Source organism: Schistocerca gregaria, chromosome 5 (genome assembly GCF_023897955.1).
Source record: "Schistocerca gregaria isolate iqSchGreg1 chromosome 5, iqSchGreg1.2, whole genome shotgun sequence".
NCBI classification, from domain to species: Eukaryota; Metazoa; Arthropoda; class Insecta; order Orthoptera; family Acrididae; genus Schistocerca; species Schistocerca gregaria.
The window spans coordinates 40,332,915-40,360,280 of record NC_064924.1 but is presented as its reverse complement, the minus strand read 5'-3'; the positions used below and the strand labels follow the sequence as shown (position 1 = coordinate 40,360,280).

General features: G+C 44.5%; 1 protein-coding gene across 1 annotated transcript in view; it reads left to right on the top strand.

The window, feature by feature from the left end:
* The window catches only part of LOC126272338 (venom dipeptidyl peptidase 4-like), a 281,131-nt gene that overhangs the window by 173,899 nt on the left and 79,866 nt on the right, over nt 1-27,366 (top strand). Inside the window, exon 11 of the mRNA XM_049975126.1 lies at nt 20,566-20,819. Coding sequence (XP_049831083.1) covers nt 20,566-20,819 — 254 coding nt within the window. The remainder of the gene's footprint in view (nt 1-20,565; nt 20,820-27,366) is intronic.

Here is a 27,366-nt window from a genome sequence, read left to right as displayed (position 1 = left end):
CGACCAGCACGGAAATGCACTGTGAGAGTAGATGGGAGGTTATTAGCAGGACAGCCAAACGCTGTTGAAGTTTAGAGAATGGGCGATTGCGACACCACCGCCGTCCATCTCGCATAAGGGCCTTAAGAATAAGATAAGGGATCGTAGTGAGACTCACAGGCAGTACTTTTCTCCTCACTCTCTCTGTGGCTGGAACAGAAAAAGGAATAAGCAACAATTATAACATCCCAGTCCGTATCCCAAAACACTATATAAAAACCTGAACCAAGTTTTCTGCACCTGAAAATCTTTTACAATTTATTTAATAAACAGATACCTAAATTACAACTGCCACGTCAGTTAGGTAAGCGAAGAAGATGAGCAGGGCAACAATTTTCATGTTTCAGCCCACTTGTTACCGGTTGAAAATATTTTATGAACTCTACACGACCCTGTTACACAGATGATATTCAATAGTTCTCTCTAATCAGTCGGAAGAGCAGAAAAGTATGCAAATGTTACTGACGAGAAACTAGACTAATTGCCTTACGCTGTCTCCCAACACCCCCCTCCTCACGCCCACATGTTCGTATAAAATACTTCTATTTTCTCCTTATAGTAGTGAAATCCTCCCCTCATGAACCATGGATCTTGCCGTTGGTGGGGAGGCTTGCGTGCCTCAGCGATATACACTCCTGGAAATGGAAAAAAGAACACATTGACACCGGTGTGTCAGACCCACCATACTTGCTCCGGACACTGTGAGAGGGCTGTACAAGCAATGATCACACGCACGGCACAGCGGACACACCAGGAACCGCGGTGTTGGCCGTCGAATGGCGCTAGCTGCGCAGCATTTGTGCACCGCCGCCGTCAGTGTCAGCCAGTTTGCCGTGGCATACGGAGCTCCATCGCAGTCTTTAACACTGGTAGCATGCCGCGACAGCGTGGACGTGAACCGTATGTGCAGTTGACGGACTTTGAGCGAGGGCGTATAGTGGGCATGCGGGAGGCCGGGTGGACGTACCGCCGAATTGCTCAACACGTGCGGCGTGAGGTCTCCACAGTACATCGATGTTGTCGCCAGTGGTCGGCGGAAGGTGCACGTGCCCGTCGACCTGGGACCGGACCGCAGCGACGCACGGAAGCACGCCAAGACCGTAGGAACCTACGCAGTGCCGTAGGGGACCGCACCGCCAATTCCCAGCAAATTAGGGACACTGTTGCTCCTGAGGTATCGGCAAGGACCATTCGCAACCGTCTCAATGAAGCTGGGCTACGGTCCCGCACACCGTTAGGCCGTCTTCCGCTCACGCCCCAACATCGTGCAGCCAGCCTCCAGTGGTGTCGCGACAGGCGTGAATGGAGGGACGAATGGAGACGTGTCGTCTTCAGCGATGAGAGTCGCTTCTGCCTTGGTGCCAATGATGGTCGTATGCGTGTTTGGCGCCGTGCAGGTGAGCGCCACAATCAGGACTGCATACGACCGAGGCACACAGGGCCAACACCCGGCATCATGGTGTGGGGAGAGATCTCCTACACTGCCCGTACACCTCTGGTGATCGTCGAGGGGACACTGAATAGTGCACGGTACATCCAAACCGTCATCGAACCCATCGTTTTACCATTCCTAGACCGGCAAGGGAACTTACTGTTCCAACAGGACAATGCACGTCCGCATGTATCCCGTCCCACCCAACATGCTCTAGAAAGTGTAAGTCAACTACCCTGGCCAGCAATATCTCCGGATCTGTCCCCCATTGAGCATGTTTGGGACTGGATGAAGCGTCGCCTCACGCGGTCGGCATGTCCAGCACGAACGCTGGTCCAACTGAGGCGCCAGGTGGAAATGGCATGGCAAGCCGTTCCACAGGACTACATCCAGCATCTCTACGATCGTCTCCATGGGAGAAAAGCAGCCTGCATTGCTGCGAAAGGTGGATATACACTGCACTAGTGCCGACATTGTGCATGCTCTGTTGCCTGTGTCTATGTGCCTGTGGTTCTGTCAGTGTGATCATGTGATGTATGTGACCCCAGGAATGTGTCAATAAAGTTTCCCCTTCCTGGGACAATGAATTCACGGTGTTCTTATTTCAATTTCCAGGAGTGTAGATAGCCGTACCGTAGGTGCAACCACAACGGAAGGGTATCTGTTGAGAGGCCAGACAAACGCTTTGTTCCTGAAGAGGGGCAGCAGCCTTTTCAGTTGTTGCAGGGGCAACAGTCTGGATGATTAACTGATCTGGCCTTGTAACAGTAACCAAAACGGCCTTGCTGTGCTGGTACTGCGAACGGCTGAACGCAAGGGGAAATTTTTTCCGAGGGCATGCAGCTTTAGTGTATGGTTAAATGATGATGGCGTCCTCTTAGGTAAGATATTCCGGAGGTAAAATAGTCCCCCATTCGGATCTCCGGGCGGGGACTACTCAGGAGGACGTCGTTACCAGGAGAAAGAAAGAAAGCGGATCGGAGCTGTGAATGTCAGATCCCTTAATCGCGCAGGTAAGTTAGAAAATTTAAAAAGGGACATGGAGAGGTTAAAGTTAGATATAGTGGGAATTAGTGAAGTTCGGTGGCAGGACGAACAAGACTTCTGGTCAGGTGAATACAGGGTTATAAATACAAAATCAAATACGGGTAATGCAGGAGTAGGTTTAATAATGAATAAAATAATAGGAGTGCGGGTAAGCAAGTATAAACAGCATAGTGAACGTATTATAGTGGCCAAGATAGGCACGAAGCCCATGCCCGCTACAGTAGTACAAGTTTATATGCAAACTAGCTCTGCAGATGACGAAGAAATTGAAGAAATGTATGATGATATAAAAGAAATTATTCAGGTAGTGACGGGAGACGAAAATTTAATAGTAATGGGTGACTGGAATTCGACAGTAGGAAAAGGGAGAGAAGGAAACATAGTAGGTGAATATGGATTTGGGCTAAGAAATAAAAGAGGAAGTCGTCTGGTAGAATTTTGCACAGAGCACAACTTAATCATAGCTAACACTTGGTTCAAGAATCAAAAAGAAGATTGTATACATGGAAGAAGCCTGGAGATACTGACAGGTTTCAAATAGATTATATAATGGTAAGACAGATATTTAGGAACAAGGTTTTAAATTGTAAGACATTTCCAGGGACATATGTGGACTCTGATCACAATCTATTGGTTATGAACTGTAGATTAAAACTGAAGAAACAGCAAAAACGTGGGAATTTAAGGAGATGGGAAAGAACCAGAGTTTGTACAGAGTTCAAGGAGACCATAAGGGAAAAATTGACAGAAATGGGGGAAAGAAATACACTAGAAGAAGAATGGGTTGCTCTGACGGATGAAGTAGTGAAGGCAGCAGAGGATAAAGTAGGTAAAAAGACGAGGGCTAGTAGAAATCCTTGGGTAACAGAAGAAATATTGAATTTAATTGATGAAAGGAGAAAATATAAAAATGCAGTAAATGAAGCAGGCAAAAAGGAATACAAGCGTCTCAAAAATGAGATCAACAGGAAGTGCAAAATGGGTAAGCAGGGATGGCTAGAGGACAAATGTAATAATGTTGAGGCTTATCTCACTATGGGTAAGATAGATACTGCCTACAGGAAAATTAAAGAGACCTGTGGGAAAAGAGAGCCATTTGTATGGATATCAAGAGCTCAGATGGAAACCCAGTCCTAAGCAAACAGGGGAAAGCAGAAAGGTGGAAGGAGTATATAGAGGGTCTATACAAGGGTGATTTACTTGAGGACAATATTATGGAAATGGAAGAGGATGTAGATGAAGAAGAAATGGGAGATACGATACTGCGTGAAGAGTTTGACAGAGCACTGAAAGACCTGAGTCGAAACAAGGCCCCCGGAGTAGACAACATTCCATTATAACTACTGACGGCCTTGAGAGAGCCAGTCCTGACAAAACTCTACCATCTGGTGAGCAAGATGTACGAGACAGGCGAAATACCCTCAATCTTCAAGAAGAATATAATAATTCCAATCCCAAACAAAGCAGGTGCAGACAGATGTGAAAATTTCCGAACTATCAGTTTAATAAGTCACAGCTGCAAAATACTAACACAAATTCTTTACAGACAATTGGAAAAAAACTGGTAGAAGCCGACCTTATGGAAGATCAGTTTGGATTCCGTAGAAATGTTGGAACACGTGAGGCAATACTGACCCTACGACTTATCTTAGAAGAAAGATTAAGGAAAGGCAAACCTACGTTTCTAGCATTTGTATACTTAGAGAAAGCTTTTCACAATGTTGACTGGAATACTCTCTTTCAAATTCTAAAGGTGGCAGGGGTAAAATACAGGGAGCGAAAGGCTATTTACAATTTGTACAGAAACCAGATGGCAGTTATAAGAGTTGAGGGACATGAAAGGGAAGCTGTGGTTGGGAAGGGAGTGAGGCAGGGTCGTAGCCTCTCCCCGATGTTATTCAATCTTTATATTGAGGAAGCAGTAAAGGAAACAAAAGAAAAATTTGGAGTAGGTATTAAAATCCAGGGAGAAGAAATAAAAACTTTGAGGTTCGTCGATAACATTGTAATTCTGTCAGAAACAGCAAAGTACTTGGAAGAGCAGTTGAACGGAACGGATAGTGTCTTGAAAGAAAGATATAAAATGAACTTCAATGAAAGCAAAACGAGGATAATGGAATGTAGTGGAATTAAGTCGGGTGATGCTGAGGGAATTAGATTAGGAAATGAGATATTTAAAGTAGTAAAGGAGTTTTGCTATTTGGGGAACAAAATAACTGATAATGGTCGAAGTAGAAAGGATATAAAATGTAGACTGGCAATGGCAAGGAAAGCTTTTCTGAAAAAGAGAAATTTGTTAACATCAAGTACAGATTTAATTGTCAGGAAGTCGTTTCTGAAGTATTTGTATGGAGTGTAGCCATGTATGGAAGTGAAACATGGACAATAAGTAGTTTGGACAAGAAGAGAATAGAAGCTTTCGAAATGTGGTACTATAGAAGAACGTTGAAGATTAGGTGGGTAGATCACGTAACTAATGGGGAAGTATTGAATAAGATTGGGGAGAAGAGAGGTTTGTGGCACAACTTGACTAGAAGAAGGGATCGGTTGGTAGGACATGTCCTGAGGCATCAAGTTATCACAAATTTAGCATTGGAGGGCAGCGTGGAGGGTAAAAATCGTAGAGGGAGACCAAGAGATGAATACACTAAGCAGATTCAGAGGGATGTAGGATGCAGTAGGTGCTGGAAGATGAAGGAGCTTGCACAGGATAAATTAGCAAGGAGAGCTGCGTCAAACCAGTCTCAGGACTGAAGACCACAACAACAACAACATCAGTAGTGAGATGTGGTTTTCCATCCAACTTTAAAGACAATTTCGATATCTGTAGCTACGTTTAGTACACATCAACGTATCACGTAAAATAAACCAAACGTGTGAAGTAGCAAACGACGACTACATTTTTTTACTGCGAACCCTTCAAATTTTATGCTACAGGGTACTTCAAAATTAAGTATCACAGTAACTATGACCAATACCGAAAGAGAAATTCATCAACAATCTGTAACACGAAACTATAAGATAAGAAATAAATAAATTTTGTTTGCGAATTATTTTCCTCACAATCGAATTGGAATTGTTATACACAGTAGTGAAGGAAAAGCGTAAATCTGAAACCAGATGTTTTTAATTTTTTACAGGAAAAATTAAACCTCCACCGAAAACCTAGCTACAAGTGTTGCTGTAGCTTTGTTTCATTTACGTACGGTATTTTTTATAGTTGAATAAGCTTATATTGTTCACAGTAAGAAAACCGGAAAACTTTTTTCATGTTCTGCCATCAACTGCTTTGTGGAAACTGCATGTCACTTTTTCATACTACACCAAACAACTGTTTGCTTGTGGTAAGTCCAGCAGCTAAATGGTACAATTTAAAAAATAAACAAAACTCATCCGTTTGCCTTCAGCTTAAAACACAGCTGTTTACTTGGTTTCAATACGGCAGATTTCTCGCATGAGCACTAAATTTTGCGGAATAGATTGCAGTTGACTTTCCATTCTGTATACTGTCTGTTGTGGGGTGGAGAGCGTCATTAACCCAGTCTTCAGACCGAAGGCTACAGCAACACCACTACGCGCAGAATTTAAGCCATTACACCTCCCACTCAATCAGCGATTGCGTCAAATGTGCTAGCGGTAGTCTCCTGTTTTGCAGACCTCTCTCCGTAGTGACAAAATAGCCTCTACCGCTGTTCCTCCCTCATCCAAGGCCACTGAACAGCTGTTCGTAAGCCGCTTCTGCCGCGTCGCGCCATTGACCCCAAGTTTCTAATGAGCTTACACGGCTTTCGTGTAAGCCACTCTAATTGTTTTGTCCTGAACATGCGTCACAGAACAGCATTCACGTTTCAGATTCTCATTCTCTTTCACCATGCCTCCTGGGATAATTCTTTAGCCGGAGATGGCGAGAGGTAAGTGCGTTAGGAGAAATACAACTGTACTTACCCAGGACTGTGTGGGGGAAGGGGAGGGTGTGTGGGGGGGAAGGGGAGGGAGAGGGAGGAGGAGAGAGGAGACCGGATCAACGTGGGCGGAAAAAAAGTACTGTTGTGACCTGCTGGTTACGACTGCCGTTCTAAGCTAATATGAACACATTTTATCTTCTCAAAATAGACTGTCCTTTTCCAGCACTCTGCTCACGTGTTTAGCTATTTGCTGTTTTTCCGAATAATTTTAAAAGTAGTAGCGTAATATTTGGGCTCTAACAAAAAATACCAATGTCTTACTGTGTGTCAGTACCAACGTCGAATGGAAACTACTTTACGAACATAGTTAGACCTGAAAATAAATGTTGTAGACTGCTAACAACTTTATAGTTCTATATTAGATAATTTAGAAATACAAATATACTCGAGATTACTTTGTTTATAGCACTTTTCTTCTTTCCACTGCTCTTTCCAGCTCAATTGGTCTGTCTATTCTCGACTGTATTTCTGCGAATGGATTCAATTAGGTGTGACTGGAAAAGAGGGTATAGAACAAATCGTTCACTGTAGGTACGCTTTCAGTACTGACAGCAGTGAAATAATACGCAGCTTTGAAAAGGGTTTTTTTTTTCGTACCCATGCAGTAACGTAAGATCTTCTATAATTTCAACAGTGGTGTATTTCCTTAGCGCACCACACTGGTTATAGTTCAATGCTTTTTTTTTCTTACACTCTCGCATTGACCAAACAAAGTAAAAACTTGACTGACTCTTCTATCGCTTATGTTAATCTAGCTATAACACTATTGTATCGTAGTGTGAATTACTGTGTAATCAAGTGGTGACCTACTTTAGTTGTGTTACGCTGATTTGACTTAAGTGTGTTGGTCGAAAGACAGTAATTCCGCGTGAGAGATTCTAAGAACGTGAAAAGAATTAAATTTTTTGTTCAACTCAAAATCAATAAAGTTATACTCACATACCCCAAGCATGCAAAAAGTGGGATTAAGCAAGTTGAATGTATATTGTCCTTTGACACTGTATACAGTTGCCACAATGTTGCTGAATGCGTGTACCCAGAAACACACATGATAAAAAAAATTCGGTGAATAATTTTATTAGAAACAAATTAATAACCTTACATGGAATATTATTTACTCTCCTCCAAAGTACTGTTCCTGGCAAGTAATGCACTTGCCCAAATGTTGAATACACGACTGGAAGCATATACATGTTTCATTTGACTATATTGACATCTAATACTAAATATAATGAATCAAACAGAATAATAAAGGAATTTTTTTGTATTGTCTCTTTGACTTATACGTTTACACAACATAACACCTCTCACAATTTCTCGAAACGTATACGTGACCTGGAAGCCGAGGGTTTTGCACTCTAATTACATTTCCTTATGATTCTTCCATTTACACTAGTTACATACGCTGTCTTCCTTCACCAGTACCAGGTAAGCTTAATTGGGGAAACAGCCATTTCAAAACAGAGACGTGCGTGCCACCTTTATAGATGACAGTAAAAATTCCCCACAAATCAACAGACCTGTCTTCAAATCATAGTATTCACCTTTGAAATAAGCACATGATTCGAAAATAACAAAAAACTGTGAGTCAGTCGCTGGTCAGCTGAGTTTCTAAGTTGTGGGTTCAGTGTATCTGTTGGTGAAGACTGTGAAGTAATGTGACAAAGGTGATTTTTGAATATATCTCGGATGCTTTGAAGCAGGTCGCAGCAGCTTTGAAAAGACTTCTAGTCGTATAAAAATATAGTCGTCCCACACAGGAACGAATATATGGCGTTAACTGCCTCACGAAATCAAGAATAAATCTGCAAGGCATCTTGTCTGGAGAGCTCACAGTGACCTAAAGCTCAGAAAAACCTGAGTATCGGAGGGTCAAAGAAGTTGGCTAGATGTCGACGATTTCACCACGCCTTGCTGAAAACAGTGGTGAAACAAAAAAAAAAAAAACAGAAAAAATTGCCTGAACAAACCATGAAGGCCCAACGGTACCGACTGGCCGCTGTCTCATCATGAGCCCACTGGCGTCACTGGATGTGGGTACAGAGGGGCATGTTGTCAGTACACTGCTCTCCCGGCTGTTGTCAGTTTTCGTGACCAGAGCCACTACTTCGCAGTGAAGGAGCTCCTGAGTTGGTGTCTCAAGTGCTGAGTGAACCCCACTTGCCAACAGCACTCGGCAGACACGGAGGGAGGCCCATCCAAGTGTTAGGCAAGCTCGACAGTGCTTAACTGTGCTGATCTGACTGGAACTGGTGTTATCACTGCGGTAAGGACATTCATTGTGGAGGCAGCCAAATCCAGATTCAATCACATATCGAAGAATGTGTTATTCTTTATGGGAGAATCTAGCTTCAGTTTCATGGAGTAGATATGTCTATAACGTGAATGTTCTGAGTTGCAGAACACGATTTTTATCAACAAAGGCCTACATTGTCCCCAACGTCACGCGACTGCAATATGGCGTAGGGTTTAGCCAGAAGATCTGTGTATACTTACATTCTTATTAAATTGTTAGCTCAGACACATACTATTTGAATGGACTGTGGGTTTTGTACATGTATTCCACTGAGATCCAACCCATTTGCCGTAGAGGAATGGAAAGAGCTTGGCCTAAAGCTTTGAACAGATAAGTGTAAGGGCATTTCATTCGTTTACTACAAGTGTCACTATTCGAATGTTGATTTTCGTGTTGTAGATAACGAGGGGGCACCAACCGCTGATTTTTACATTTTATACTGCACTTCAGTGTATTTCCAAACGTCTGTTTCAATACATTATTCTGCACTAGCATGCCTTCTTAGCACTCCAAAGTGAAAGCTACCTAAAACGTTGAATACATTTCAAACTATGTTAAGCACTAAATTAGCGTCTTATACACTATTTCTTAACAATTTTTTTGGCTTTATCATTATAATAGCAAAGCTTACAATAACGCTTTACATTCTATAATGTGTATTAGTCGTATTTTAAGCACATATTACAAGCTGTTGCTTGATGTAGCCATAAATATGTCTGAGTGATGCTAAATGTTATTTTTACATATAGAAAAGTTACTTCTCAATGATCTTGAAATCGTAAGCGACACCCCTAATTTTTTTATGTGGCTTAGTACCATGAGTAAATTCACTATGCCAGTGGTGACTTTCAAAACACAAATTAATAATCAAATTAATTAATTAATTTAATAATATTGAATTCAAATTGCTGGTGTACCCATGCACCACCACACTATGGATGAGAAAGTGGCATATTTAAGTTTACAAAAACTGACAAGTTTTATTAATACTTTTATAGCTACAACTACCTGATCAATGTTACAGAAAAATGACACACACACACACACATATCAGAATAAGGACAGTGTTCAATTGGCAGAGCATACATTGGGATGAAAGTTATACAAATTCTCGCCTGAAGTAATCCCTTTTACAAAGACTTTTACAAAGTTCAATTGGCAGAGCATACATTGGGATAAAAGTTATACAAATTCTCGCCTGAAGTAATCCCTTTTACAAAGACTTTTACAAAGACTTTGTTTACATGGATGCACTCAGGCTCAACTCTATTCAAATAGAATCAACTATACCACAAACTATATTACATCGGAGGACAGGGAGCCGTGAGTATCATTTAACAGCCCTAAACCTACCCTTTCACCTTGTTTCAGGCGTCAGCAGAAAATGACGGACAGGGGGCGAGGAGCGGTGTGCTGTGGCATCTGTAATGTTCTGACATGTCCATGAGAATTTACAAACTACACGATCTAGCATCCTGGATATCATAATGTGAGAAACTTTGAGCATAGCTGCTGAGGTTCAGTGACCGTGTCAGAATTATTTTAGAACAAATAAGCCCTCGGTCACAAATATTAACTCAAAATTGACCAGGTTTCGACGCTACTATGAGCGTCCTCTTCGGAATTAGACTAACTGTTCTAAAACATATTAGGTATATAATACATTAATAAAAGTAAAGTTTGCACTGACTGGAAAAGATGCAGTACTTACAAGTCACATATTAAAAAAGATCTAAGCCGGAGAGGTGACGTCATGAATAGTTGTGAGATGGCGAGCCGCTAAGGGCTGCTCGTACTGTGAATAACCCTTGTCCACTTTTGTGGCATCTCCTTTTCTAAAAATAGGGCATACAATTTCTCCCTTCCATTCAACCGGGATCTCCTCTGAAGACCAGATATTGACAATAAGCTGTCTTAGCATCTCCAATAAAAGTTCTCCGCCGTTTCTACCCAGTTGTGCACTAATACCACTACCACCTGGCGCTTTTTTGTTTTTGAGTGACGCTACAGCTGTTCTTATCTCTTCCATCTAAGGTTCAGGTACTTCCTCTTCCTCTCTATTTAACTCCTATTCTTGTTCTATGCTTCCTTCTGGAGTTTCTACGTTTAGCAATTTCCAAACTGATCTGCTTGCTCCGTAGGAGGTACCACATTCCCTTCTGCATCTTTTAGGATTACAGTTTGCTGCTCACAATTGCCTCGAGCAAAACCTGCCAAATTGAAAAAGAACCTGCCAGGTTGAAAAAGGAGTGCGGCGTTTTCTTCGATTCCTCAACTGCCACCAGCAGTTTCTTCACATATTCTTCTTCCTTCTAATGAGCCTGTCTGTTAGTCTTCTCACTTCTGAGTACGTTGGTTGTGTATATTGAAAATGGTTCAAATGGTTCTGAGCACTATGGGACTTAACTTCGGAGGTCATCAGTCCCCTAGAACTTAGAACTACTTAAATCTAACTAACCTAAGGACACCACACACATCCATGCCCGAGGCAGGGTTCGAACCTGCGACCGTGGCGGTCGTGCAGTTCCAGAGTGTAGCGCCTAGAACCACTCGGCCACCGCGGCCGACCTTGTGTATCTTCTGACGGGTGATTTAACCACTCTAATCTCTTCTCCATTCTGTGCTTAACAGCCGATTGGCATTCATCATCAAACTATGGCTTGTTTTCGGGCTTAGGTTGTCGGCCCAGCTCTTCCTTTGCACTCTGGATAACCACTTCCTTCGACTGTAACCATATCCCTTCCACATTATTCGGGGCCTCTGTTGACAAAAGCGAGGCAGTGACTCTATCTTGGTATCGCTGTCTTGCGTGCTCATTTGAAAGTTTTTCTTTATCATGACGAACTATTCCTTCTCTTTTCCTTTGCCACTTTATAGAGAGTTTTAGACAGATCTTCAAAACTACTAAAAAGTGGTATGAATTCATATCAGCATCACGATACATTCGTACTTGCTCGATGCATCCACAATGCCTAGCATCCACCAATGCATGATCAATCTGATTTTTCGTCTTATCGTTTGGTGATACCCATGTGGCTTTATGTATTTCTTTCCGTGGGAAGTAGGTGCTACTAATGATCATTCTTCTAAGATCAGCCAATTTTTTCAACTTAACACCGTTATCGTTGGTCACTTCGTGTAGGCTATTCGGCCCAATTGTGGAACGGTATGCATTTTCTTTTCCAATTTGTGTATTGAAATCACCCAGGACTAAACGGATCGAATGTCGCGGTAGTCTGTCAATAGTATCCTCCAAATGAGCATAAAAGTTGTTCTTTATTTCATCATCCGTGACCTCCGATGGTGCCTGACAGTTAACAATGCAAATCTTGTATGGTGATGCTTTCAATCATCGAGCAAATAACAATACTTACTGCATGAAAAAACCATAGTTACATAAGTTTGTAAGAAAAGTCAATTGACGCCCAAGTGCACAAGCCTACAAATTTCTTCCTATAAGACGTTATACTGGAAACTGTTCTGAGCTCACTTTGAAGTAATTTCAGGGATGGAATCCTTCCATTGCTACCTTCTAGCACAATATCAGTTTTTAATGTTCGATCAACTTTAGGGAAATCAAATGTTAATCACACATAATTACTTCACACATCAGAGTAATTCTGCTGGCGTGATGGATATAATTACCAGTCAGACTGCGTCGTCGTCGTCAGTCCAAAGATTAGTTTGATCTAGCTCCTTACGCTAGGCGGTCGGGTAGAACTCCCTCCACAGGTACTGCAAATTGCATTCTCCATCCTCCACTAGAACCTTGAAGTTGTAGTCAAGCCTTAGCCTCCAGCTACAATTTTTACCACCTCTCTCCCAGCTAACGTCCCCCCCCCCCCCCTTACCCGCCCCAACGTCACCCCTGTATGCACCAACCACTACTAAACTGACTAGTCCGTAATTTCTCAGATGTACTGTTAACCAATCCGTTTGTTTCATCTAGTCGTACCATAATTATCTTTCCTCTCCGACCCTGTTCACCATCTCATCATAAGAAACCAATCTCGCCACCTAATCTTCAGCATTCTTCTTTAACAGTATACTTCAGTTGTGCCTAGTCTCTCCTTGTGTGTATTTTTCGTCATCCAGTTTTTATGTGCATATGATGCTGCACGCCATGAAATATTTCCTCAGATTTATTGCATTGTAAAATAGACAGCTCTAATGCTATTTTTATTGAGGACAGTCGATTTCCGTATAACATCAAACCACGCTGGAATCTGCTGAGTGGACCAAAATCATCAACTTTTGACGGCAATAGAGATGAAACACGGTGAGCGAAAAATTATTTACAATTTGAACGCAAAACAGACTGAAGTTAAGCAACTGTACCAAATTGTCAAAACAAACATGGTATAACTGTTTCACTAGTCACGGCCTCTGAGATACATACCGACATACACATGGGAAACATGTAAATGAAAAAAATTAAGTTTAAACTGATTTTAATTATATAGAATATTCTTCCTATTAAGTATCAACAGACAGCAGGGCGGTTCACAGCTGATTCTTGGTCTGACCAGAAGGGGAGGGTGGAGGGGTGGTGGGCTGAATGATGCCAAAACCACATCAAACTATTATGTGGAGTTGTGCTAATTAGACTTCAGATATTTAAAGATAGACACCTCATGGACGGGATTCCACAGTAATCTCACGAATTATCAAAAACAGATAATTGAACACAAGTGGCGGGAACACAAGGCCGTGCATCAATTACAAAGGAAAGATACTACAACTGATAAAATTCTGAATTGAAACTGGGGAAGTTTAAATAAATTCATTGAGACGCGCTCCTCACTGAAGTAAGTCACTTAAGCAGTTTCTTTTGACTACGAAAGCTCTACCTCACGGCAAATGACGGGTACATGTGGGTTGAAACTACTTACAATATCATCACAGCAAAATTGGTAAAATTCTGACATAAGATGTTCATGCCATCTCTCATATTCACTTGATGAATCCCACTACGTACCAAGAATCACGCTAAAACGCGATTTGGACAGGTCTAATCAAACATATGATTAATGAGTGGCACATCAGGATGTACATCACTTACAAAGAAACAACCACAAATTCAAAAAGTGATATGCAAAATTATGACCTTCATGACGTTCAATTGGACAAACCCATGCCGAAATAAAACTACCCAAAAATGTAATTTGGCCATAGTTCAGCTGAAACTCTACTAATGACGGGAAGGTGTAGCCAGGTGACCTGTTAACAAAGGTACTAGGATACTAAATAGGTTCCCAGATATGTAAGTGGCCTGAAGACTTCTTAAGTAACAAAATATCCAGCACACTGTTATGGACGGTGAGTGTTCATTAGAGACAAGGTTATCGTCGACAGTGCCCCAGCAAAGAGCGTTAGGACTGTTTTTCTGTTATACGCGTAAATGATGAGCTGTAATGTGCGGCTGTTTCCTGGTGGTGCTGTGATGTACGGCAAGGTGCCGTCGTTGAGGGACTGTAGGACTGTAGGAGGGTACGGTATGACTCAGACAAAATTTCTGATTGATGTACTGAATGCAAGCTAGCTCTAAATGTAGGAAAATATAATACGGATGTGTAGGAAAAACAAACCACTAATGCTCGAATACGGCATTAGTAGTGTGTTGCTTGACACAGTCACGTCGTTTAAATATCTTGGCGTAACGTTATAAAGCGATACGAAATGGAACGAGCATATGATGACTGCGGTAGTGAAGGCAAATGGTCGACGTTGGTTTATTGGGAGAATTCCAGAAAAGTGTCTATTAGTTAAGGAGACTCCGGTACAGGACAAGAGTGTGACCTGTTCTTGCTAGAGTGTTTGGGATATGCATCAGGTCCGATTGAAGGAAGTCATCGAAGCAACTGAGAATCTGGCTGCTAGATTTGTTACCGGTGGATTTGAACAACACGCAAATATTAAGGACATGCTTCGAGAACTCAAATGGAAATCCCTGGAGGGAACGCGACGTTTAGAGAACCGGCATTTTGAAGCTGACTGCAGGTAGGTCCTAATGTCACCAACATACATTCCGCGTAAGGACCACGAAGATAAGATTCGAGAAATTAGAGTTCATACGGAGCCGTATAGACAGTCGTTTCTCTCGTGCTGACATTTCTTAGCGTGGTAACGCCGTTCTCTTTGGTGCCAACTTCCCTTTGTTGAAAATGCTGACATACGTTAAGTTGGTAGAACCTCATTCTACTCCCACTACCTATTGTTTTCATTAAACGTACCTATATTCACCTCATTCTCCCTCTTCCGCATTCAGAAACACACGAGTAGAAGTTGAGGGAAGCAAATAGAGTATGAAATTGTTTCAAATCGCTCTGAGCACTATGCGACTTAACATATGAGTTCATCAGTCCCCTAGAACTTAGAACTACTTAAACCTAACTAACCTAAGGACGTCACACACATCCATGCCCGAGGCAGGATTCGAACCTGCGACCGTAGCAGTCGCACGGTTCCGGACTGCGCGCCTAGAACCGCGAGACCACCGCGGCCGGCAAAATTGCAACAATTCATGTATGTTTGCTTTAGCTTGAAGTTATTGGGGGATGGATTCGGTGTGGTTACATTAATTACTGTGCATTGGTAGTAGGTCGAGTTTTCTGTTCAAAGGGCGTGTTGTCTCATTATAAACAGAAGACGGTCATTCATATACCATCCAACAGTATCATACTACGATCGTGTGAACACTGCAAATGGAATCGCATTAAAAGTTCCGCTTCAGAGGTAGCTGACAACACATACGTTAACTTCGATCTCAAACTTGGGTTCAGTGCGTGTTCTATCTCGGGTTCGTTATGACACACGTCAGTACCGGTAGGTTAATTGACAAAGAATTGGCCGAGATGTACTTAATACACTCCTGGAAATGGAAAAAATAACACATTGACACCGGTGTGTCAGACCCACCATACTTGCTCCGGACACTGTGAGAGGGCTGTACAAGCAATGATCACACGCACGGCACAGCGGACACACCAGGAACCACGGTGTTGGCCGTCGAATGGCGCTAGCTGCGCAGCATTTGTGCACCGCCGCCGTCAGTGTCAGCCAGTTTTCCGTGGCATACGGAGCTCCATCGCAGTCTTTAACACTGGTAGCATGCCGCGACAGCGTGGACGTGAACCGTATGTGCAGTTGACGGACTTTGAGCGAGGGCGTATAGTGGGCATGCGGGAGGCCGGGTGGACGTACCGCCGAATTGCTCAACACGTGGGGCGTGAGGTCTCCACAGTACATCGATGTTGTCGCCAGTGGTCGGCGGAAGGTGCACGTGCCCGTCGACCTGGGACCGGACCGCAGCGAGTCACGGATGCACGCCAAGACCGTAGGAACCTACGCAGTGCCGTAGGGGACCGCACCGCCAATTCCCAGCAAATTAGGGACACTGTTGCTCCTGGGGTATCGGCAAGGACCATTCGCAACCGTCTCAATGAAGCTGGGCTACGGTCCCGCACACCGTTAGGCCGTCTTCCGCTCACGCCCCAACATCGTGCAGCCCGCCTCCAGTGGTGTCGCGACAGGCGTGAATGGAGGGACGAATGGAAACGTGTCGTCTTCAGCGATGAGAGTCGCTTCTGCCTTGGTGCCAATGATGTTCGTATGCGTGTTTGGCGCCGTGCACGTGAGCGCCACAATCAGGACTGCATACGACCGAGGCACACAGGGCCAACACCCGGCATCATGGTGTGGGGAGCGATCTCCTACACTGGCCGTACACCTCTGGTGATCGTCGAGGGGACACTGAATAGTGCACGGTACATCCAAACCGTCATCTAACCCATCGTGCTACCATTCCTAGACCGGCAAGGGAACTTGCTGTTCCAACAGGACAATGCACGTCCGCATGTATCCCGTGCCACCCAACGTGCTCTAGAAGGTGTAAGTCAACTACTATGGCCAGCAACATCTCCGGATCTGTCCCCCACTGAGCATGTTTGGGACTGGATGAAGTGTCGTCTCACGCGGTCTGCACGTCCAGCACGAACGCTGGTCCAACTGAGGCGCCAGGTGGAAATGGCATGGCGAGCCGTTCCACAGGACTACATCCAGCATCTCTACGATCGTCTCCATGGGAGAATAGCAGCCTGCATTGCTGCGAAAGGTGGATATACACTGTACTAGTGCCGACATTGTGCATGCTCTGTTGCCTTTGTCTATGTGCCTGTGGTTCTGTCAGTGTGATCATGTGATGTATCTGACCCCAGGAATGTGTCAATAAAGTTTCCCCTTCCTGGGACAATGAATTCACGGTGTTCTTATTTCAATTTCCAGGAGTGTATATGAGTTCACTGAGTATAATGGAAGAGCGGCATAAGGGTGATACGATGAATTGCTTAGGCAGTGAAGGAAAACGCATAAACTAAAGCAGAGTAGCGTTAGATAAGTAATGCAACACACATTCTCAGCTTTCAACTCACAACATTAAATAGCGTGTAAATCTAGGGACCGATGATATCAGCAGTTTGGTCCCACACCCCACAACAGTATTCTAAAACAGGACGTACAGCGTAGTTAGGAAGTCTTTGGTTAGCCTTCCCCACGACAGTTGCTATGTGTTCTTCCCACTTTAAGTTGTTTGTAATTGTAATTCCTAGTTTTTTAGTTGAATTTACGGGCATTAGATTTGATTGATTTATCGTGTAAACGAAGTTTAACGGATTTCTTTTAACACTCGTGTGGATTACGTCCCACTTTTCGTAATTAGGGTCAGAAGCAAATTTTCTCCGCATACAGATATCTTTTCTAAATCGTTTTTCAATTTGTTTTTATCTTCTAGTAACTTTACTAGTCGATAAACGACAGGACCATGTGCAAGAAACCTAAGACGGCTCCTTAGATTGTCTCCCAAATCGGTTATACAGGTAAGGAACAGCAAGGGGCCTATAACACTACCTTGGGGAACGCCAGAAGTCACTTCTGTTTTACTGGATGACTTTCGGTCAATTACTACGAACTGTGACTTCTCTGACAGGAAATCACGAATTCAGCCGAATAACCGAGATGATATTCCATAAGCACACAAATTCACTACAAGCAGCCGGCCGCTGTGGCCCAGCGGTTCCAGGCGCTTCAGTCCGGAAACGCTCTGCTGCTACGGTCACATGTTCGGATACTGTCTCGGGGACTGATGTCCTCAGATGTTAAGTCCCATTGTGCTGAGAGATATTTGAACCATTTCACTATAAGCCGCTTGTATGGTACAGTGTCAAAGCCTTCCGGGAATCCAGAAAGACGGAATAAATCTGAAATCCCTCAACACTTCATGCGAGTAAAGAGCTAGTTGATACACAAGAACGATGTTTCCTAAATTCATGTAGACTCTGTGTCAATCTTCCCAAAAGGAAACAGCACAGCCGTAATTCATGTATTCAAAAGAAAACATTGGTTGAACGGCTCCACTTACGATTGAAATGTTGATTCCTTCAAACTTTAGATGACGATCGGGTCGATTAGTGCACCTGTGAACGACGCAAGCTGACGTTTTTGATGACATGCTTTGAGTGTGCACTTGCTGTATTGTAACGTTGATGAAGCACGTGGTACCAGCCAACGGAGGTGGGTCTCGTATACTTCATTAGGAAACAATATCAGGAAGTGTACAGTTCTCTTCAATTGGGTACATTTCTGCGTGCAGTTATGTTAGAGGCACGTGTTTGCTGCTGTAGGTCGTACCATATGGAGGACACACTGGTATCCTCTTTCTCAGGTACCGCACTTCTATATCTACAGCTACATCGATAGTCTGCAAGCAACCGCACGGTGCGTGGCGGATGGTTCCCTGTGCCACTAATAGTCACTTTGCTGTGTCCGTCGCAAATAGAGCGATAGGAGAACGACTGTCTGTATGCCTCTGTATAATTCCTAATCTCTATGTTACCATCACTGCATTTCCGCGAAGTTTATGTTGTCAGCAGTAAAATAGTTCGACGATCAGCTTCAAATGCAGGTTCTCTAAATTTTCTCAATATAGTTCTTCGAAAAGAAAGTCGCGTTCCCTCCAGGGATTCCTATTTGAGTTCCAGAAGCATCTCTAGGATTTCAGTGTTCTTCAAACCTATGGGTAATAAATCTAGCAGCCGGCCTCCGAATTGCTTCGATGTCTCCCTTCATTCCAACTGGGTGCGGACCCAGAACACTCGAGCAGTACTGAAGAATAGGTCGCACTAGCGTCCAATGTATCCCCCTTTAGAGGTGAACCCCTGTTTCCTAAAATTCTCTCAACAATCCTACGTCGACCAACCGCCTACCCTACCACACTTCTCACATGCTCGCTCCATCTCATATCGCTTTGCAACGTTATGCCCAGATATTTAAACGACGTGATTGTATCAAGAAGAACTCTAGCAATACTGTATCCGAACATTATGGGTTTGATGTTCCTACTCATCCACATAAAGTTAAATTTTTCCTCATTTAGGGCTAGCTGCCATTCGTCACACCAACTGCAAATTTTGTCGTCTGGTATCTTCCTACAGTCACTCAACTTCGACACCTTACCATACACCACGGCATCATCAGCAAACAGCGACAGATTGCTGCCAATCCTGTCTGCCAAATTATTTATGTATTCAGAAAATAACAGTGGTGCAGTTACACTTTCTGGGGCACTCCTGACGATAGCCTTATCCTCGACGGCGAGTGTTCATCAGAGACAAAATACCGGCGTCTGTTACTTAAGAAATCTTCGAGCTACTCACATATCTGTGAACTTATTCCATATGCTCATACTTTCATGTTGTGAACATAGTTCCGCGTAGACACCGCGTACACAACTTTCCCACTAGAGCGCGCCCCGCTAAGCACAACAGCGGAGGCGCAGCGCTCATCCATCTCCGCACTACGAGATGGCGCTGTCATAGAGACGGACCAAATTCTGCTTCCGCGGATCCGCGTATTAATATGTAACTCAACCAATGAGATTGCTGCTAACGTAGAACCTTTTCTCCTCGCGGATCACACTCGCGCAGTGATACCTGAATGCTTGATGTATTATAACGAGTGTACAGACCTCCGATTAGTCAGTCTGCATTTGTCTGTACCAGTCTACATTAGTCGGTACCAGTCTATAGTCAAGTTTCAGTCAGCGCCTAATAAGATTATCATATTCCTGCACATAGCCACGAAGATAAATGAAAAGACACTTTGTCAAGTATCAGAGATATGTGAGAATAAGATTAACGTACTAAGACCAAAGGAACTTCAGATTGTCAATTGTAAACAGCATCCAGAATCAAGTTACGTAATGTCTATGCTTTTTATTATTTTAATAAATGTGTGTGAAAATTAATCAAGTTCTGTTTAAAGTTGGTCACCGTCAATCTGCTACTCTAAGTGTGCAAGTGCCATTTCTATCGTCTGACCTAACGGCAGAAGATAAATATCCCACGATAAGGCCAAGAGACATATTGCTGACACTCGCCTACTTCGTTAGAGCAACAAGTCAAATAATCTGACGGTGTGTGTACCGAAGGTCTTACAGTACGCACACCACACTTCATTAACAGCATGCAATGGTGCACCGTGTCAAATGCTTTCCGGTAATCTAGAAGACTGCGATCTGCCGGTTGCCCCTCGTCCGTAGTTCGCAGTGCAACTTGTGAGAAAAGGGCGAGCTGGGTTTCGCACCAGCGATGCTTTCTGACACCGTGCCGCTTCGTAGATATAAGTGTGTCTGCCTCAAGAAAGTTCATTCTATTCGAACTGGGAGCACGTTCCGTTGTGTGGTCAGCTACATCTGAGAGTGCAGTCGTGGAACTGGGTGCCTGGTGCTGCAGGTGGTTCCAGGCGACGGAGCCGCTGGAGCCGACGGCGGCGGCGGCTTCCCCCAGCCCGTCCCGCCGGCAGGTGTTCGCCGTGAGGGAGGGCGCCGGCGCCGAGTGCGTCAGCTGCCGGCTGACCACCGCCGAGGGCCAGCCCTGCAGATACGCGTCCGCCTCCTTCAGCACCGACTACAGCTGGATGGCGCTCTCCTGCTCGGGGCCCATGGACCCTCCAGTCGTCACCCTCTTCGCCACGGCCGACCAGTTGGGTAATTACTTTCTGCCAAGCCTCCTCAGTACGTCACTTACAGATTTTGACCTGTGCACTTGAAAACTCGAATATCGCAGTTATTCTAAATTTCTACGTCGATGCGTGTACGGCGCCTCTCAGGTCTCACGGGATGGAGCCCACACAGAGGAGACTTAATTGGCCGACGACCACCATCCAAGTGTGCGATCGCCGCCCGTCGCCGAAAACTGCTCGGTAAGGCCGGCACTTGACCCTGGGGCGCCCACCGCACTTTGTAACCGCGTACCACGTTCAACTCTGCTCCTCGGTCACACAATAAAACGCTGCCGAGCACGTCTCCTATCTACAGTGCACTTCTCGTTGTAACTAACCTTGGTGCTTTTTTCCAACCTCAACAAATTCTCTGCAGTAATCATCGCAAATTCCGCAGAGATTTTCTTTTCGTAAAATAACTAATATGAATTGTATCGCTTGAGGCTTTGCCAACGAACTAAAACTGCACAAATGGTTTTCGAGCAAAATGTCGGATGTCGTTGCAAAATTCCCGCAATATTTCATTGACTCAGTTGACCTGCATAGTGAGGTGCGATGAAGTCATTGCTGAGCTAGCATTGCCGGCCGGTGTGGTTGAGCGGTTCTAGGCGCTTCAGTCTGGAACCGCGCGACGGCTACGGCCGCAGGTTCGAATCCTGCCTGGGGATCGTCGTGTTTGATGTCCTTAGGTTAGTTAGGTTCTAAGTTCTAGTGGACTGATGACCTCAGATGTTAAGTCTCATAGTGCTCAGAGCCATTTGAGCTAGCATTTTTTCTACTTTGTCGTTTCGGTTCCCCAGGGAGAAAGGGCTGGCAGCTGATAAAACTGCTCTTCAGCCAAAATTTACATAACCTGAAATGACGTTTTAAACACACAAAAACAAATTGGAATTCGTTTTTTCGAGGTTCCGTACCTGAACCGGTAGAAACAGAACCCGCAGAGGATCACTCTGTCGACTCTATGTCTGTCAGGATCCCTTTTACAGGGGCGGGTGGGTGCACCAAATTCCGATTTGTTTCAGATACTAAGATCTACCATCGTATGGCAGTGTAAAACATTTACGCTTCTGAGTCAATGCAATCAAAAGATACGGCCATGTATATCGGATATTTTGATACTAGCAAACTCCTTCATCAAAACCTATAGGCGACTTCGCCTTGACCTAGAATCATGAAATTTGGTAAGAAGCAGAGTTTCACAGTACAAGTAAAGGAAAATCTCCAGAAATTGTTAAATACTAATTATATAACACGAAAATAATAATTTTTTTCTCATTTCTTATCTGTCAGTCTGTGTGTCCGCCTGGTAAGACCGCTTTCCTCAGCAATTGACAGACGCATCAAGTTCAAATTCATGTCTCCTTGGCGGCGTAATTAACAATTTATTCCTTCGCTGGTACTGTGAACATTGCTTCTTGCCAAGTTTCGTGATTCTAGGTCAACGAAAAATACACTAGGATTCATGACTGGGTTTGTGAGCACAAAATATGTGGCATAAATGCCACCGACAGTTGGCGTAGAACGTTAAATAACTCCAAAATGAATAACATAAATAAAAATTACGAAAGCTAATGTAAAAATAAACACTTAAAACTTGAAATCATAACATTATCGAAAGAATTCACGAACCCATGTCTCCCCAGTATAGATATCGGTAAGAGACAAAAACTGTAGAGACTCTAGGTTCCCATAATGGCTAAACTATCTGTATACATAAGTAAGTTTGTGCGGATTAGTTGGGCAGTACTTGATTTTTAAAACTTCTTCCGTGATTTTGTACTGCAGTGAAACAGTCTCTGGTGGTAATGAGAATCACGCCATGGTGTAATGGTGACGTTGACGGTGAATGAAAATGATCATGATCATGACGGAAGTGGAACTATGGGAATGACTAAGGGGACCTGTGGAACCGCACTTAGCGACTGTGGCAGTGAGGTAGAGGAAGCGGGAGAGAGGAAGAGTTAATGATGACGTAAAGTGGTCCGTTAGCCCAGGATTGGAAAGAGAGGTGCAGGTAAATCTCAGGACGGATTTCATCGTTACGGATTGGCTGTCGGTTGAAATTACGGCGAGAGAGTATGAATAAAGCATGGAAGTTCACTGGCAGAGGAATATGGACGTAGTGACTCAGCAGGGTGCGTGTCCCGGAGGTTAGCGGGTGGGATGTTGGGTGCCGGGTGCGTTGGCTCGGAACGTGTTGAGGATGAAAAGGTGTGGGAGGTGGATGAGCGGTAGCGGTATAGGGCACGAGTCGTGGAAAGTGTCAGTGGTCAGCTACTTTTTATAAATCGGTAGAGGGGGGGGGGGGGCAGTTAGTTTTCTGAATATTATTGCCATTCAGTCGGGATCTAACAATTAGCAAGGAACCCTGATACGAATTACGCGGAACGTGAACTCGCTCTTTCATCGAACCTGACTACACATAGGAGTGGTTTAGCTTATCTGAACATAAGAGCCTCTTACAAATATATTTCTGTTATTGCCTTCCAAAACATTTTCCATTACTCATTTCACGAGCAGCTACTTTTTGGAGAAGGAGAGGAAGTGACCTGAAGCCCAGAAGCAGGATTACTCTTGGCAAACGGATCTCATAAATTCAAAAAATTTATTATTGGCCACACAATCTGTACGAACAAGATAACGCTGAACAACTAATACGACGAGCATTCAATGAGTAATGCAACACATTTTTTTTTCCTGAAAGCGGGTTCGTTTTATTCAGGATTCCAATACATCATGTTATTCGCCACTCCTTTGGCTACAAAATCATATTTTTCCACATAAACGCCATTCAATGCGACATGTTTATGCACCTCACTGGGAGGGCATATATGCCCGCATAGTAATCTCTACTAGTTGACATCTTCTCTATTAACCTCTAAGTCATCCACGTACTGCTTTACGCGGTGTGCATTCTTCATTGGGCCAAACGGATAGAAGTCGGAAGCTTCAAGATCCAGGATGTAGGGTGGATGAGGAAGAACAGCCCACTGATGTTTCGTGAGGTGCTCTCAGGTGCGCAGACTTCTCTGACGTCTTGCGTTGTCATGGAGAAGAAGTTCCTTAGCGTTGTTGTGGACACGAAAATGCTGAATTCGTTTCTCTAAATGCCAGTGACTAGCGCAGCACACTTCAGAGTTGATAACTGCACCATGAGTAATGCCACCAAAAAGAATATCCGCATCAGAGTCCCAGAAGACCTCGCCATGACTTCACCGACTGAGGGTGCAGCTCCGAACTATTACTTCTGAGGAGACTTGGGGGGTGTGCCACTTCGTGGGTTTTCTTGACAAATGGGGTACGGCGCCACCTTGACTTCGCCCCTGGACCTGCCTTCTCCGTGCCCTTTACCGGCTTCCCAAGGATAGTACCTCCACCCCCGTCCATATAATTTATCGTCGGGCATTTGCTGCTCTATGCGCACAAATGGAGGATGCCACATTTATTCACACTGACTGCTCAAAGACCACATTTGGTGTTTGGAGTGCCTATATTGTTGGCGATACCCCTATTAGATTTCTGCTTTCCGACCAGTATACAGTTTTTTATTGCGGAGCTATACGCTGTTCTCCATGCTGTCCAATACATCCGTCGCCATAAGCGGATACAGCATATTATATGCTCGGATTCGCTCAGCTGTCTTCTCAAATTCCAAGCTCTTTATCCGATCCACCCTCTGGTCCACCACATACGGGACTGCCTCCATATGCTCCACTTGGGGGTCGTCTCTGTGGTATTCCTCTGGATCTCAGGGATATTGTTATCCGCGTGAACGAGGCGCCGATATCGCGGCAAAGGCTGCAGTCTCTTCCCCTTGGCCCGCTGTTCGCATGGTTCCCTTTGCCGATCTGCAGAGCGTTTTATGTCGTCGTGTTGCTCTTTTATGGCACACACATTTGTCTACACTTCCCGATAATAAACTGCGGGACGTCAAGCGTCTTCCCTGTGCTTGGACCTCTTCCTTTCGACTCATGACCCTAGATTCCGGATAGGGCACTGTATTTTTAGCCATCGGCATCTTTTAAGTTGCTATCTTCCACCGCTTTGCCCCCACTGCTCTCAACCGTGGACGGTGAGACACCTTTTACTTCAGTGCCCTTATTTTAATCCGCTACGCGCCCGTTCACAGCTGTCGCCTGATACATGTTCCCTTTTATCAGATGAGACGCGGTCAGCCGATCGGGTCCTTGAATTTATCAGTGTCAGTGAGATGACACCGGTTATTTGAAGCTCTCTTTCGGTGAAAACAGCCCACCTTCAGTAGCAGTTTTCAAAGATTTCCTTCCGTTTTTAGTTCCCCTCATTGTTGAGTTTCACTCCCACTGCTCCTCATTTGAAATTCGGTATTTTACTCTTCACTAAGTCGCAGAATGGGCGCTTATTAACCGTAGCACTTCTGCGCCCTAAAACCATGAGAAAACTCCGAGGGTTTTGTTTCCAGTTGGAAGTGATGAACTCTATTTTCACCGCCTATGATGATCGACAAAAAATTGTCACAATCTGCCTCGTATGACGCAAGCAACTCAGTACAGATTACTCTTATGGTCTTCTGTCACGTGGCAAGGAACCGAGCAGGCACACAGCCCAGCTGGTGGGGGAGTGTCAGCACTAGCAGCACAGACGTCCAGTTAGACGGTGTGGTGGTTGATTGAGATCCGTCGATCACCCCTAATGAGAGTGTCCGCACGTTCCAACACTGCAGGAGTCACAGCTGTGTGCAGCAGGCACAACAGGAGATCGTACAAGTGTGGGCGGTTTTGGTGCGCTGATGAAAATCGCCTCATCCAACGACTCACCGGGTTTTTGTTCATTGACAGGCTTCTGTAGACATTCTGCAACCGCTTAAAAATATCTGCGACACTCTGGTTTTGCGTCAAAAGAGACTCCGAGAGCTTCTTGTAGGGAACGCACATCCACTTAGCCATTTTGAAGGTTACTTACAGAGCCGCTACCAATCGGAACTTAATGAAACTATTGGCGCTGAAGCGGAAATATTACATAATGTTCCACAACAAATTCCGCATTTTTTCAACCGACATTGACCGAGAAGAAATGTGTTGAATTACTTACTGAATGTGTCTCGTATAAATTCACAATGTTCATTATTGGGTACAATACCCTGTATGAACAAGGTAACATTTAATACATAATAAGCTATAGGCCCTTAATGATTATTAATTAAAGGAAAGAAAATGCAAAAGAGAAAGCAGCTTATAAAGGTGAGAAGAGGTGTGGTCAGGTACACAGTAAACTGAAGAAGATCTTGCTTTAATACAACATTCTACCTGCTTCAGACCAGACTAAAAAGCAGCTTCCTGCCGCCGTTGGATAAGCAGCTGCAGCAGCAAGTCGTATAACCCTAGCCTACTTGTTTGTTAGATAGTTTAATTAATTTCTTTGCGTGTTTTTGGGTACTTGCATTGTTTAACTCATATATTTCGGGCGTATTATAGTATTTGACAGTTGTAGCATCGCGCTATAGTGTTTACTTCGTAGATTCTTATTTAAATTGCGTGCGAGTTTCATATAGGAGGTGCAATTTCGAGTTTTAGTTACTGTAATCGTAAATTCAGCAGATTGTAGCGCAGTCGTTAGGCATTTGTACAGGTTAGTTGATACATTCTTTGCGTGTTGCGCTTGCGTTATCTAGGCACCGACTCGTGTTTCGGTAACTGTTGTTAAACATCGATTAGAATGGACAGGGACTGCGATTGCTGTGTTCGGATGAGGGCTGACTTGGCATCCCTTCGCTCACAGCTGCAAACGGCGCTGACTTCGGTCGCGCAGCTTGAGGCTGTTGCCAATGGGCACCACTGTGGGGAGCCGGACTCGGGTATCATGGGGATGTCAACCTCGTCCCGTCTGTCCCCAGATCGGTCTGCCGCTGTGGTTGCCCCGGTTGCTGCCCGCAGTGGGGCTGAGCCCTCGCCTGTGGTTGATTGGGAGGTCGTTCCAAGGCGTGGCAGGCAGCGAAAGGCGTCCCCGGAGGCTGATCAGAAAGCCTCCGCGGCGCGTCTGACAAACAGGTTTCAGGCACTGTCTCTGGCTGAGCCAGATGCAGCTGCCTGCCCTGTTTCAGAGGATCATTCTCAGCCTTCAAGGTCCGGGCAATCGCAGAGGGTGGGCTTACTGGTAGTTGGGAGCTCCAATGTTAGGCGCGTAATGGGGCCCCTTAGGGATATGGCGGCTAAGGAGGGGAAGAAATCCAGTGTGCACTCCGTGTGCATTCCGGGAGGAGTCATTCCTGATGTGGAGAGGGTCCTTCCGGATGCCATGAAGAGCACAGGGTGCAGCCAGCTGCAGGTGGTGGCACATGTCGGCACTAATGACGTGTATCGCTTTGGATCTGAGGAAATTCTCTCTGGATTCCAGCGGCTATCTGATTTGGTGAAGGCTGCCGGTCTTGCTTACGAGATGAAGGCAGAGCTCACCATCTGCAGCATCGTTGACAGAACCGACTGCGGACCTTTGGTGCAGAGCCGTGTGGAGGGTCTGAATCAGAGGCTCAGACGGTTTTGCGACCGTATTGGCTG